The following is a 13,469-nucleotide window of genomic DNA, read 5'->3' as shown; positions in this document are numbered from 1 at the left end:
ACCATCAACTTTTAAAAAAATCAAATTCCTATCTGAAAATGTTTTATATTTATTGTGGTAACTCATGGTAGCGGCCCTACAGTTTAGATTGAGTTCTAAAATAGGGCATAAATTCCTGTTTTTCTCTAAAAGTAGGTGGCCTGTAGATATGTTTTCTATGCTCTGAATTCTCTGTGTAGTTTTTGTTTTATTTTTTTCCCTTCGTACATTTTCAATAGGAAGTCTCTGAAAATGAGCTCTGACTGACTTATTTCCTGGGTAATCTGACCTTTCATTGTTCGCCGATGTCACAAATATAAAGGGAAGGGTAACCACCTTTCTATATACAGTGCTATAAAATCCCTCCTGGACAGAGGCAAAGTCCTTTTACCTGTAAAGGACTAAGAAGCTCAAGTAAACTGGCTGGCACTTGACCCAGAATGACCAATGAGGGGACAAGATACTTTCAAATCTGGAGGGGGGCGGAAGGCTTTGGTCTGTCTGTGTGATACCTTTGCCTGGAACAGATCAAGGATGCAAGCTCTCCAACTCCTGTAAAGTTAGTAAGTAATAAAGCTAGAAAATGTGTTAGGTTTTCTTTGTTTTGGCTTGTGAAATTCGCTGTGCTGGAGGAAATGTGTATTCCTGTTTTTGTAACTTAAGGTTTTGCCTAGAGGGAATCTCTGTGTTTTGAAAAATCTGACTGCCTGTAAGATTATCTTCCATTCTGATTTTACAGAGTTGTTCTCTTATCTTTTTTTGTTCTTCTAATAAAGTTCTGTTTAAGAATCTGATTGGGTTTTTTGGGTCTTAAAAATCCAAGGCTGGTTGGTGCTCATCTTGTTTATTCTCAAGCCTCCCCAGGAAAAGGGGTGTAAGGGCTTGAGGGGATATTTTGGGGAAATAGGAACTCCAAGTGGTCCTTTCCCTGTTCTTTGTCTAAATCACTTGGTGGTGGCAGCATACTGTTCAAAGACAAGGCGAAATATGTGCCTTGGGAAAGTTTTTAACCTAAGCTGGTAAAAATAAGTTTAGGGGGTTTTTCATGTGGGTCCCCATATCTGTACCCTAGAGTTCAGAGTGGGGAGGAAACCTGACAGCCGATATCTTTAAAAAAATATTGTCTACCTGCACGAACTTTGGTAGCCGTGCATCCTTACTAGGTCTGGTGCAATGGGTAGTTTTTGAAAAGAAATAATCTGAATTTAGGGTCAATGTTAGCCTTTAACTTTCAGTTATAATCAATGTGCCAAGGATTGCTGATGCATAAACTTTGCGGTGCTGGTTCATGCCTAAGCCCTTCTTCCTCAGAACTTCAGAAGCCATGCTTTTCTGTCAGATTTTACAGTACTATTGTGAAGGATTTTATGTTCCATTTCAGGCACAAAAGAGAAGAGTTTCATGAGCAGATACACAGAATAGAAGAAGGTTTATGTACAGCTGCATTTTTACTCCTCAGTTTGCCCCCAAGCCACCTCATACTTGAAAGGCCCACTCTTCGTTTAAACAATAAAAAAAAAGGAAATCAGTATGCAAAAAGCTTTGTTATGAAGCAGTAGCAAGGCTCTACACACATAGCATATCTGACACAAAACCACAAAAGCAAGAAAATGAAACCTAATAGTACATATCCTGTACTCCTCCCACAGACACACACTTTATTGTTGCCAAAAGAGCTGTACACCAGAGTCCATGCACGGCAGCCATAACTATGTCCCCCTTGCAATGTCAGCTGCCTATCACTCGCTTTACCAAGTTACCCTATCTCGACACAGAAACTCCTCCACCTGGGGAAGTGAGGAAACAGATTGACAGAGCGAGACGGGTACCCAGAAATCACCTACTACAGGACAGGCCCCACAAGGAAAACAACAGAACACCACTGGCCATCACATAAAGCCCCCAGTTAAAACCTCTCCAGCACATTATCAACGATCTACAACCAGGGCCGGCTCCAGGCACCAGTTTTCCAAGCAGGTGCTTGGGGTGGCATTCGGAATGGGGCAGCAGTCTGTGTTCCACGGCGGCAATTCGGCGGCAGTTCCGCCGCTTTTCCTGCCACGGCAGCTTTTGGGCGGCAGCTCTGCCGCTCTTCCGGGCACGGCGGCAATTTGGCGGCAGCTGCTTGGGGCAGCAAAATTGGCAGAGCCTTCCCTGTCTACAATCTATCCTGGAAAACGATCCCTCACTCTCACAGATCTTGAGAGACAGGCCAGTCCTTGCTTACAGACAGCCCTCCAACCTGAAGCAAATACTCACCAGCAACTACCCACCACACCACAGAAACACTAACACAGGAACCAATCCCTGTGGCAAACCTCGTTGCCTACTCTGTCCCCATATCTAGTCTAGCAACATCATCAACGGACCCAAACACATCAGCCACACCATCAGAGGCTCATTCATCTGCACGTCTACTAATGTGATATATGCCATCACGTGCCAGCAATGCCCCTCTGCCATGTACATTGGCCAAACTGGAGAGTCCCTACGTAAAAGAATAAATGGACACAAATCGGACATCAGGAATGGTAACATACAAATCCAGTGGGAGAACACTTCAATCTTCCTGGACATTCTATAACTGATTTAAAAGTAGCTATACTTGAATAAAAAAACTTCAGAAACAGACTTCAAAGAGAAACAGCAGAACTAAAATTCATTTGCAAATTTAACACTTGAATAGGGCTTGAATAGGGACTGGGAGTGGCTAGCTCATTACAGAAGCAGCTTTGCCTCTCCTGGAATTGACACCTCCTCATCTATTATTGGAAGTGGACTACATCCACCCTGATCGAATTGGCCCTGTGGACACTGATTCTCCACTTGTGAGGTAACTCCCTTCCCTTCATGTGTCATTATATAATGCCTGCATCTGTAATTTTCACTCCATGCATCTGAAGTTGTGTTTTACTCATGAGAGCTTATGCCCAAATAAATGTTAGTCTTTAAGGCGCCACCAGACTCCTTGTTGTTTTTGTGTATATACTGTGCTTTGTGCATAGTTAGTTTCGCTGTATAGCCCTTCTTCCCTGCAAAGTCAACTAGGGCCTGATCCAAAGCACACTGAACTCAGTGAGAGATTTTCTATTGACTTCGATGGATGTTGAAGCAAGCCCTTAGAGCTAGATCCACAAAGGTACTTAGGCACCTAACTGCTTCTTTAGGGACATTATCAAAACAGTTGCTCAGCTGCCATCTAACCCCATAGGTGCCAAAGTTACCACTAGCAGGCCTACTAGTTAACCCGCTTAAGTGCTAACGCCACCCCACAGCTAACAAGCTAAATACTTTTGTGGATCTAGCCCTTTCTCCTGTAATTTGTACAGAGCTGTCACACTGCATCAGGAAATTAAAAATATCTTGAAATATTGGAAAGTAGAACTGGAACATCACAGAAATTGGCCCCAGAACTGGACTCAATGACAGAGGAAGTTCAAACTCCTTTCAGCTTCTCTTTTAGAATTATTAAATATCAAGCTGACAGCTCCATTTCATAGCCTTTGAGATGCTTTGGTTATTCAGTGTCCCTGTTGTCTGGATTTTTGCCATTTATATTTGCTTTTGAAAAGAGTCTGCAACTGTATAAAACCAACTTTTAATTGGAGTTTAGGAACATCATATTGGCTCTGATTTTAATAATTGTGTGTATGCAACTATATGAAGAAAATGTTTAAAAAAAAATCCAAATCTGATTTTTTTCAACTTTGTTAGAAAGAAAAACCCCACTCTACTCTATCAAAGACCTCCTGACTGTTTAAACTTGACAGCTCTTGTTCATTGTTTGTCTTCAACTAGACTTATTGTCATCTAATAATTTCTTCCCTGATATAAAAACTCTAAATTGATAATTTTCATTAATACTTTCTCAAGCCTTAAACCTGTAGTTCTCATGAAAATTTTGTAATGCTTACTCAACAAGGAGATTGATTTATAATGTATGTATCACTAGATCTTTATCGGGTATAAAAGAGACAGACTAGTTAAATTGTTCAGAGTTTTCCATCTCAGTTACATAGCTGAACAATTCCAGACTTGGTCTGGAAGCACTTGTACAATTCTGCAGACTGTGTGGGGGAGCTCATGCTGGATGGTTCTGGTCGTCCATTCTGGCCTTGGAATCTGTGAATCTATGATTCCCATTCAACCCCTTCTTTCATGGGTTTGCCTACACAGCACTCAATATGCTAACGTCTGCAACTCTGCATAAAGATGACTAATCTAATCTCATGCTTCAGGGTTTTAGCTGGTCACCAGCACTGGTCAGGAAGGAATTTTTCCTTCACTGCACAACTAGCTAGATATAGTCTGTTTTGTTTTGTTTCTCCCATCTTATGAAGCATCAAAGATTGGCCACAGGGCACCTAAGAGGGTGGACGGTGCTCTGAACTGGTACAAAGAATCCTCTTTCTAGATGCCTGACTGGTGTGCCTTGTTCACATGCGGAAGGTCTTACTGGTCACCTGACTTGGGGTTGGGAAGGATTTTCTCCCCAGGTCAGATTGGTTGGGCCCTTAGGAATTTTTCACCTTCCTCTGCAGCATGGGGAGTCATTCATCTGTTGGGATCCTCTGGCCAAATCTCATTTAAACAAAAGGGGTGATTTGATTACAGTCTATAAGTGCCTACATGAGGAACAAATATTTGATAATATAGGGTGTGATGGGTTCTCCCCAGGGTGCCAGTTGGAACCAGGGTACCACTGAGCCCACCTAACCCACCAGCTTCGGCTTCCTTTCACACTGTGGTGCTGTGATAAGTTGCCACACTCTCCAAGCTTGCTCTTTCACCAGCATACACACCGATAGGGACACACCCAGCTGCTGAGATCAGCTCTGCATGGTAAGGCTCAGCTAAGGCACCTCCCAGTTGCTAAGGCGCACACCTCCCTTTGGAGGGTAAACCCAAAATTATATCGTCTTGTGCTGCACAGGGAACCGTACAGTGTAAGCTCATAAAATTTACCCCCTCCCTCAATGTGGAGAGAGATTTTCAACAGCTTTCTGCCCCAAGTTATTTCCACACACTGGTTTTAGACAAAACAAAAAAAAGTTTATTAACTACAAAAAATAGATGTTAAGTGATTATAAGTGATAGCAAATTGATCAAAATGGATTACCTTAGTAAATAAACAAAATCGCAAACTGAGCTTAACACACTAGATAAATCCAGGAAGAATTCTTCAAGGGCCTCTTTCCAGTGGGTCCATATGATGATGTCATTAATGTAGCGCAAGTAGAGGAGGGGCGCTAGGGGACAAGAGCTGAGGAAGCGTTGTTTTAAGTCAGCCATAAATATGCTGGTATATTGTGGGGCCATGCGGGTACCCATAGCAGTGCCACTGACTTGAAGGTATATGTTGTCCCCAAATCTGAAACGGTTGTGGGTAAGGACAAAGTCACAAAGCTCAACCACCAGGTGTGCCATGGCCTCATCATGGATACTGCTCTTGACAGCTTGTAGTCCATCCTCATGTGGAATACTGGTATAAAGAGCTTCTACATCCACAGTGGCCAGGATGGTGTTTTCAGGAAGATTACTACTGCATTGTAGTTTCCTCAGAGAGAGTCGGTGGTGTCTCGAAGATAGCTAGGAGTGCTGGTAGCTTAGGGTCTGAGGAGAGAGTCCAAATAGCCAGATAATCCTGCTGTAAGAGTGCCGATGCCTGAGATGATGGGGTGTCCAGGGTTTCCAGGTTTATGGATCTTGGGTAGCAGATGGAATACCCCTGGTCAGGGCTCTGGGGGTGTGTCCGTGTAGATTTGTTTAGGAATGAAAATTGCCATATCAGAATCAGATTAAACACGTCAGGCTTTCTCCCACTGCTATTTCCAAGGAGATGACAGCAGCACCTACAATAATGTTGTGCCTTTTCTTCGCCTGAGTTCAGCATCTAGAAAACTCCCATTACTAGCCGTCATCCTACTATTGTAAACCTGCTATAATCTGCTGTGAGCCAAGCAACAATTCACTCCTCCAGTGTCCCTCATAACATTAAACCCTAAACTGATCCCCAGCCCCTTCCTCATCTCATGCAAACCTAACCCCACAGACACCAAGAGTACAAAACCCTGAGTTTCTCCCTGCTCCCCTCTTCATCAACGACCCAAGAACATTAAACCCTGACCCCCTTCCCCCAGCACCTTCCTCACCTCCATTCGTACCATAAGCATCCCTTCCTCTAAACACTGAAGCTACCTTCTCACATACATGCCATTCTAACACTGCTATTCAACGATCCCAACACAACACCCAGCCCCCTCTGAACTAAGACTGGCCAAAAATCGTAAAGTCCTTTTATGAAAAAAATTACAAATCACTTTCATTCCGCAGATTTCTAAAAGGTGCAATTTTCTGTTCAGTCCACATTTTTCACAAGCATTATTCTAAAAAATTAGCTTTGAAAGGTTTTTTTTTTTTTTTTTGCACTTCTCCCTCCTCCATTTTTCTCTTCCTTTCCCCAAGGAAGGGGGGGCAGGGCAGGGAAGTGGGAGAGAAATCAAATACCCAGTACCTCAAAGTACTTCATGGCGGTGGAGTCCTTTGAAACAGACACCAATAAAACATGATGTTTCACAGAAAAAAATATCAGTCCCCAAGGACAGACCATGTACCCAGAGGCAGTGCTGGCCCATTGGAGGTGCGCTCTTTACCCCTCACCCCCCACAATGCAATAAGTATTTTTTATTTCTACACACCAAACAATATACAAACACATACTAATACACTTGTTCAAAACTCCATGTTAAATAAGATTAGTGGTATTTTGGGGGTAATACTAAATCAGGACCCCCATGACCTTAACTGCTTAGGGCTTGTCTACATTACCTGCTGGATCGACGGGCAGCGATCGATCCAGCGGGGGTCGATTTATTGCGTCCATCTAGACACAATAAATCAACTGCCGAGCGCTCTCCCGTCGACTCCGGTACTCCACCAGGACAAGAGGCGCAGGTGGAGTCGACGGGTGAGTCAGCTGTCGACTTAGTGTCGCAGTAAGTGGATCTAAGTATGTCAACTTTAGCTACGTTATTCACGTAGCTGAAGTTGCATAATTTAGATTGATTCCGCCCCCACCCCGTCAGTGTAGACCAGGCCTTAGTCTGTGTAAGCTTAGCACCACTACTGCATGCACCCCGCCCTCACTCTCTCTCCAGCAAAAGATTTCAACAAGCTCAATCCCTAACCTCTCCTACCAATGGCAACCCTTTACCTTCCTTTACCCAAAAAAGCCAGGGCTAATCCCTCACTTCTCTCTCCCTCCTCACAACACTGACTCTCACCCCACTAATAATTATTTCTCTCCTTACTCATCCCAGCCATTACCTGCTCCACCCCCATAACACTGACCCTCATCCCCCCACAGCTAACTTGTACCCCCAAACCACCCCTCCTCCCACTCCACCACCATAAGTGACCTCATCCCCCTACAACTAACTTATACCCCAAACTGCCCCCTCCCCATAACACTGACCTCATCCCCCTACTGCTCCCTTAAACCCCAAACTGCCTCTCCCCATAACACTGACCTCATCCCCCCTACTACTAACTTATATCCCAAACCGCCCCCTCCCCATAACACTGACCTCATCCCCTCACAGCTCTCTTAAACCCCAAACCGCCCCTCCCCATAACACTGACCTCATCCCCCTACTAACTTATACCCCAAACCGCCAGCTCCCCATAACACTGACCTCATCTCCCTACTGCTACCTTATACCCCAAACCACTCCCTCCCCATAACACTGACCTCATCCCCCTACTGCTCCCTTAAACCCCAAACTGCCCCTCCCCATAACACTGACCTCATCCCCCTACTACTAACTTATACCCCAAACCGTCCCCTCCCCATAACACTGACCTCATCCCCCACTAACTTATACCCCAAACCACCCCCTCCTCCTAACACTGACCTCATCCCCTCACAGCTCTCTTATACCCCAAACCGCCCCCTCCCCATAACACTGACCTCACCCCCCTACTAACTTATACCCCAAACCGCCCCCTCCCCATAACACTGACCTCATCCCCCTACTGCTCCCTTAAACCCCAAACTGCCCCTCCCCATAACACTGACCTCATCCCCTCACAGCTCCCTTAAACCCCAAACCGCCCCTCCCCATAACACTGACCTAACCCCCCTACTAACTTATACCCCAAACCGTCGGCTCCCCATAACACTGACCTCACCCCCCTACTAACTTATACCCCAAACCGCCCCCTCCCCATAACACTGACCTCATCCCCCAACTACTAACTTGTACCCCAAACCACCCCCTCCCCATAACACTGACCTCATCCCCCTACTAACTTATACCCCAAACCGCCGGCTCCCCATAACACTGACCTCATCCCCCTACTAACTTATACCCCAAACCGCCCCTCCCCATAACACTGACCTCATCCCCCTACTGCTCCCTTAAACCCCAAACTGCCCCTCCCCATAACACTGACCTCATCCCCCTACTAACTTATACCCCAAACCGCCCGCTCCCCATAACACTGACCTCATCCCCCTACTGCTCCCTTAAACCCCAAACTGCCCCTCCCCATAACACTGACCTCATCCCCCTATTAACTTATACCCCAAACCGCCCGCTCCCCATAACACTGACCTCATCCCCCTACTGCTACCTTCAACCCCAAACTGCCCCTCCCCATAACACTGACCTCATCCCCCTATTAACTTATACCCCAAACCGCCCGCTCCCCATAACACTGACCTCATCCCCTCACAGCTCCCTTAAACCCCAAACCGCCCCTCCCCATAACACTGACCTCATCCCCCTACTAACTTATACCCCAAACCGCCCGCTCCCCATAACACTGACCTCATCCCCCTACTGCTACCTTCAACCCCAAACCGCCCCCTCCCCATAACACTGACCTCACCCCCCTACTAACTTATACCCCAAACCGCCCGCTCCCCATAACACTGACCTCATCCCCCTACTGCTACCTTCAACCCCAAACTGCCCCTCCCCATAACACTGACCTCATCCCCCTATTAACTTATACCCCAAACCGCCCGCTCCCCATAACACTGACCTCATCCCCCTACTGCTACCTTCAACCCCAAACCGCCCCCTCCCCATAACACTGACCTCATGCCCTCCAAAAAGCTTCTATCCAAACCTCCCCACCATAGCTCTCACCTCCTCCACATCCCCCTGACCGCATCCCCCACTAATAACTTACACCCCGCCCCACACAGCACCGAGGCGAGCCCCCCCCCTTCACCCTCGCGCCCGCTCCCCCGCTGTTCCAGTTCCTTCGTCCCGCCCCGCCGTAAAGCGGCTGTCGCGCCGCTGCTCCCTGGTCACGTGAGGGGGTGATGGCGGCGCCCTGCCCCGCCTCGGGCTGTCGCAGGGAGGTGACGGCACGGCTGGGCGCTGGGGCGCGAGGGGCGGGGCGCAGGCAGAGGGGACGATGGGGCTCTGAGGGAGCTGCACCCCGCCGCACCGAGCTGCTCGCCCACCGTCCCCGCTCGGAGCGGGAGGCGCCGCGGCCTGCGGAGCCGGCTGGGGCTGGGGTTGTGGCTCGGGCTCCGGGCCGGGATCGGGCTCGGGGCCGCCACAGGCCCAGCTGCTGTCCCGAGAGGCGGAGAAGGCGGTAAGGAGTCCGGGGCTGCGGGGTACGGGCCGGGCTCCCGGGCCTCTCTCCCCCCAGCCGAGCCCGGGCCCCAGGTGTCTCCCGCCTCTCCTGCACCGGCGCAGGCAGAACCGTGGCCTGAGGCTTCCTCGGGGCCGGTCCCTGGGGAGCATCCTCTGCGGGGCCGAGGCCGGGGGTTTTAAACCTCCCTGTGCCCCAGAGGTGGCTGATGTCTGGGGGCTCCTTCTGCTACCCCCGGGACCCGGAGCGGCCTGGCGGCTCCCCTCCAGAGACGGAGCGGCCCAGGGGATCCTCCACCCCCACCCACCCCCGACAGAAACAGATGGGTCTGGGGCCTGGGGCATCCCCTACAGCTCACTTTTCCCCAACCCAGCCAGGCACACGGGCCCAGGGGCTGGGTGTTTTTCTGCACACGCCCTCCCCCCCCAGAAAGTCACCCACACAGACCAGGGCTTGAGAGATCCCTTACATCCTCCCCAACCCAGATAAACGGAATGGCCCAACTCCTGGAGCTCTCGCTCCAGCACCCCTGAAGCCAGAAGGACACAGACCAGACTAAGGCCCTTAAGGGGGCCCTTTATGCACCATATGACTTTAAATAGTGACATTGTCAACTTAAAACTGGTCCTTTTGGATGAAATGCTCTTGCCCGCTATCAGAGTAACAGCTGTGTTAGTCTGTATCTGCAAAAAGAAAAGGAGGACTTGTGGCACCTTAGAGATTAACAAATTTATTTGAGCATAAGCTTTTGTGAGCTACAGCTCACTTCATTAGATGCATACAGTGGAAAATACAGTGGGGAGATTTTATACACACAGAGAACATGAAACAATGGGTGTTACCATACACACAGAGTGATCAGGTAAGGTGAGCTTTACCAGCAGGAGAGGAAAAAACCTTTTGTAGTGAAAATCAAGGTGGGCCCTTTCCAGCAGTTCACAAGAACATGTGAGGAACAGGAAGGGGGGAAACAAACATGGAGAAATAGTTTTACTTTGTGTAAAGACACATCCACTCCCAGTCTTTATTCAAGCCTAAATTAATGGTGTCCAGTTTGCAAATTAATTCCAATTCAGTAGTCTCATGTTGGAGTCTTTTTTTTTTTTTGAAGTTTTTTCATTGAGGAATTGCCACTTTTAGGTCTGTAATCGACTGACCAGAGGGACTGAAGTGTTCTCCGACTGGTTTTTGAATGTTACAGTGTTAATTCTTGACGTCTGATTTGTTTCCATTTATTCTTTTACATAGAGACTGTCCGGTTTGGCCAATGATATATGCCATCGTGTGCCAGCAATGCCCCTCTGCCATGTACATTGGCCAAACCGGACAGTCTCTACGTAAAAGAATAAATGGAAACAAATCAGACGTCAACAATTAACACTAACATTCAAAAACCAGTCGGAGAACACTTCAGTCTCTCTGGTCACTCGATTACAGACCTAAAAGTGGCAATTCCTCAATGAAAAAACTTCAAAAAAAAAAAAAGACTCCAACATGAGACTACTGAATTGGAATTAATTTGCAAACTGGACACCATTAATTTAGGCTTGAATAAAGACTGGGAGTGGATGTGTCTTTACACAAAGTAAAACTATTTCTCCATGTTTATTTCCCCCCTTCCTGTTCCTCACATGTTCTTGTGAACTGCTGGAAATGGCCCACCTTGATTTTCACTACAAAAGGTTTTTTCCTCTCCTGCTGGTAAAGCTCACCTTACCTGATCACTCTGTGTGTATGGTAACACCCATTGTTTCATGTTCTCTGTGTATATAAAATCTCCCTGCTGTATTTTCCACTGCATGCATCCGATGAAGTGAGCTGTAGCTCATGAAAGCTTATGTTCAGATAAATTTGTTAGTCTAAGGTGCCACAAGTACTCCTTTTCTTTTTACCTGCTATTGTTGCACATTAGATTCAGGATTGACAGAAAACTTATAGGAAAAAATACACAGAAAAATATTTATGTCAGTTTATGTTGTTCATTAGCCAGTACATTTCTGTAGTTATTCTTTCCTCTGTATAGTCAGTCACTTTCCCCTTTTGTTTGTGTGGCCTTTCGTATAGCAACAGGGCAGGGGGGAAACATTTTAAAACTAGGAAAATGTGATTATCACTAAAGCTGATGGGGAATTAGGGCCATGTATATTATTAGAACACATTTGTATCTCATTTTTCAAACTAAATAGATTGCAGGTTGATGGTGTAGCTGTTTGTGGTGGGGATTAAGGAATACTATTTGTATATACTTTTTATATTATGCACAACAATCTAAACATTTCCAATTTTAGTGCACTACTAGATCCTATAGTGATAAGTGCTATCATTTATAATAGATTTATATCTCTTCATGGTTAAAATATATTCATTTGGAATGCTATTTGTGTTTTTAATTAACGGTGCTTTCTGCTTTGTAATATAAAAAATATTTTTCTCTGAAAGTAGGGGGAAAAGAAAATAGAAGTTATCAAGATGAGTAAAAAGCCTCCAAGTCGTCCAGGGATCACGTTCGAGATCGGTGCTCGTTTGGAAGCACTGGACTACTTACAGAAATGGTAAGGAAGACATCATGCAATGCTTAATTAGGTCAAATTTCTTCCATCTGTACTGTAATCTGTCTTTAGTTTCAGTTGTTTGATACATTAATTGTTAATACAAACCAATCAGTCCATATACTAATTTGATGAATATCCTTATTTTTAAAAAAAAAAAAAACTAAAGCAATTATAAAATTTCAGGAAACCATCCCTCCAAAAAAATCAAATTGAAAGAAAATGTTGTGTTTTCTTGCATGGCTATCTTGTATTTCTAGTCATGATCCTTTTTCTAGACATTAGTTTGTTCTCTTTGGTACTGGCATATGTTTATCATGACAGTCTGTATCTGCTAAAAATATTTATTAACTGTGGTATTAAATGAAAAACTCATTCAGAATACTCTGGCATGCAGTGTTGCATGCAAGATGGTCAAGTGCACTTGTGTGTAACTCCAGTAATAACTCAAGGAGCCAGTTTTGTTTTAATTTTAAGGTGTAAGCAGATTTCACAAATTTTAAAACTGAAAACTTGATGTAGCGTTCAGTAATAAAACTTCTTGTGCATTAAAATTCTTACTGTACACTGAGGTAGGTAACTTTAGGTAACTCTCCATTTGACAGTGGAGAAACGGAAGTACCAAAGTTATGACTTGGCCACACCAACTCTGTTAGAGCTCGGATTGGAAGTAAAATAGGATTGGAAGAACAGATCAACACTTGCTTAAAATGCTGCCTCAGCCTTTTTAGTGCTTTAATGAAGAGGCTCTAAGCCGACAGGAGAGAGTTTCCCTTGTCAGCTTAGTTAATACACCTCTGCGAGAGGCAGTAGCTATGCCAGCTGGAGAAGCTCTCCTGCCGACTTAGCACAACCTACACCGGTGCTTAGATTGGTATAACTACGTTGCTCGGGGTGTGGATTATTCACAGCCCCTGAGCAACGCAGTTATACCAAAGTAATTCTGTAGTGTACACCAGGGCTCAGTCTTGCAATATTTGTTTACTCGGAGAGAAAAGTCAAACTTAATCAAAATTTAGTAACACAATCTGGTTTGTTTGGAAGTACTGTTTCAGTCAATTTGAAGGAGTTATTGCTATAGTGGATAAGACCAATAGTCTGTCTGATCCTGTCAGTGGTTAGTGCTCTATGCTTCAGAAAAAGTTTATTCTTAACTCCTATGAGTTAGTAAGTGGTTGATGCCATCGGTCATAAGGGTCAAAATCCCTTGCATATTTTCATTCTCTGATATAACCATGGATGTTCTTATTCACAAATGTCTAATCCTGTTGCCCTCAATAATATTGTATGTCAGTGAGTTCCGTGGGTTAAATTGTCTACAGAGGAAAT

At 45.6% G+C, this 13,469-nt stretch overlaps 1 protein-coding gene across 15 annotated transcripts in view; it reads left to right on the top strand.

The window, feature by feature from the left end:
- The first annotated feature begins 9,368 nt into the window (after positions 1-9,368).
- The window catches only part of PHF20L1 (PHD finger protein 20 like 1), an 80,512-nt gene continuing 76,411 nt past the window's right edge, over positions 9,369-13,469 (top strand). For 4 of the 15 annotated variants that reach the window (XM_077809772.1, XM_077809770.1, XM_077809773.1 and 1 more), the window contains exons 1-2: positions 9,379-9,591; positions 12,031-12,143. In XM_077809772.1, the coding sequence (XP_077665898.1) occupies positions 12,061-12,143 (83 nt within the window). In that variant the 5' untranslated portion in view covers positions 9,379-9,591; positions 12,031-12,060. Of the gene's footprint in view, positions 9,592-12,030; positions 12,144-13,469 lie in introns of all 15 variants that reach the window. The other 11 variants (XM_077809779.1, XM_077809777.1, XM_077809776.1 and 8 more) reach the window with 6 other exon arrangements.

Source organism: Eretmochelys imbricata, chromosome 2 (genome assembly GCF_965152235.1).
Source record: "Eretmochelys imbricata isolate rEreImb1 chromosome 2, rEreImb1.hap1, whole genome shotgun sequence".
Classification (NCBI taxonomy): Eukaryota; Metazoa; Chordata; order Testudines; family Cheloniidae; genus Eretmochelys; species Eretmochelys imbricata.
The sequence above is the reverse complement of the archived record's forward strand: the minus strand, read 5'-3'. Positions and strand labels throughout refer to the sequence as shown.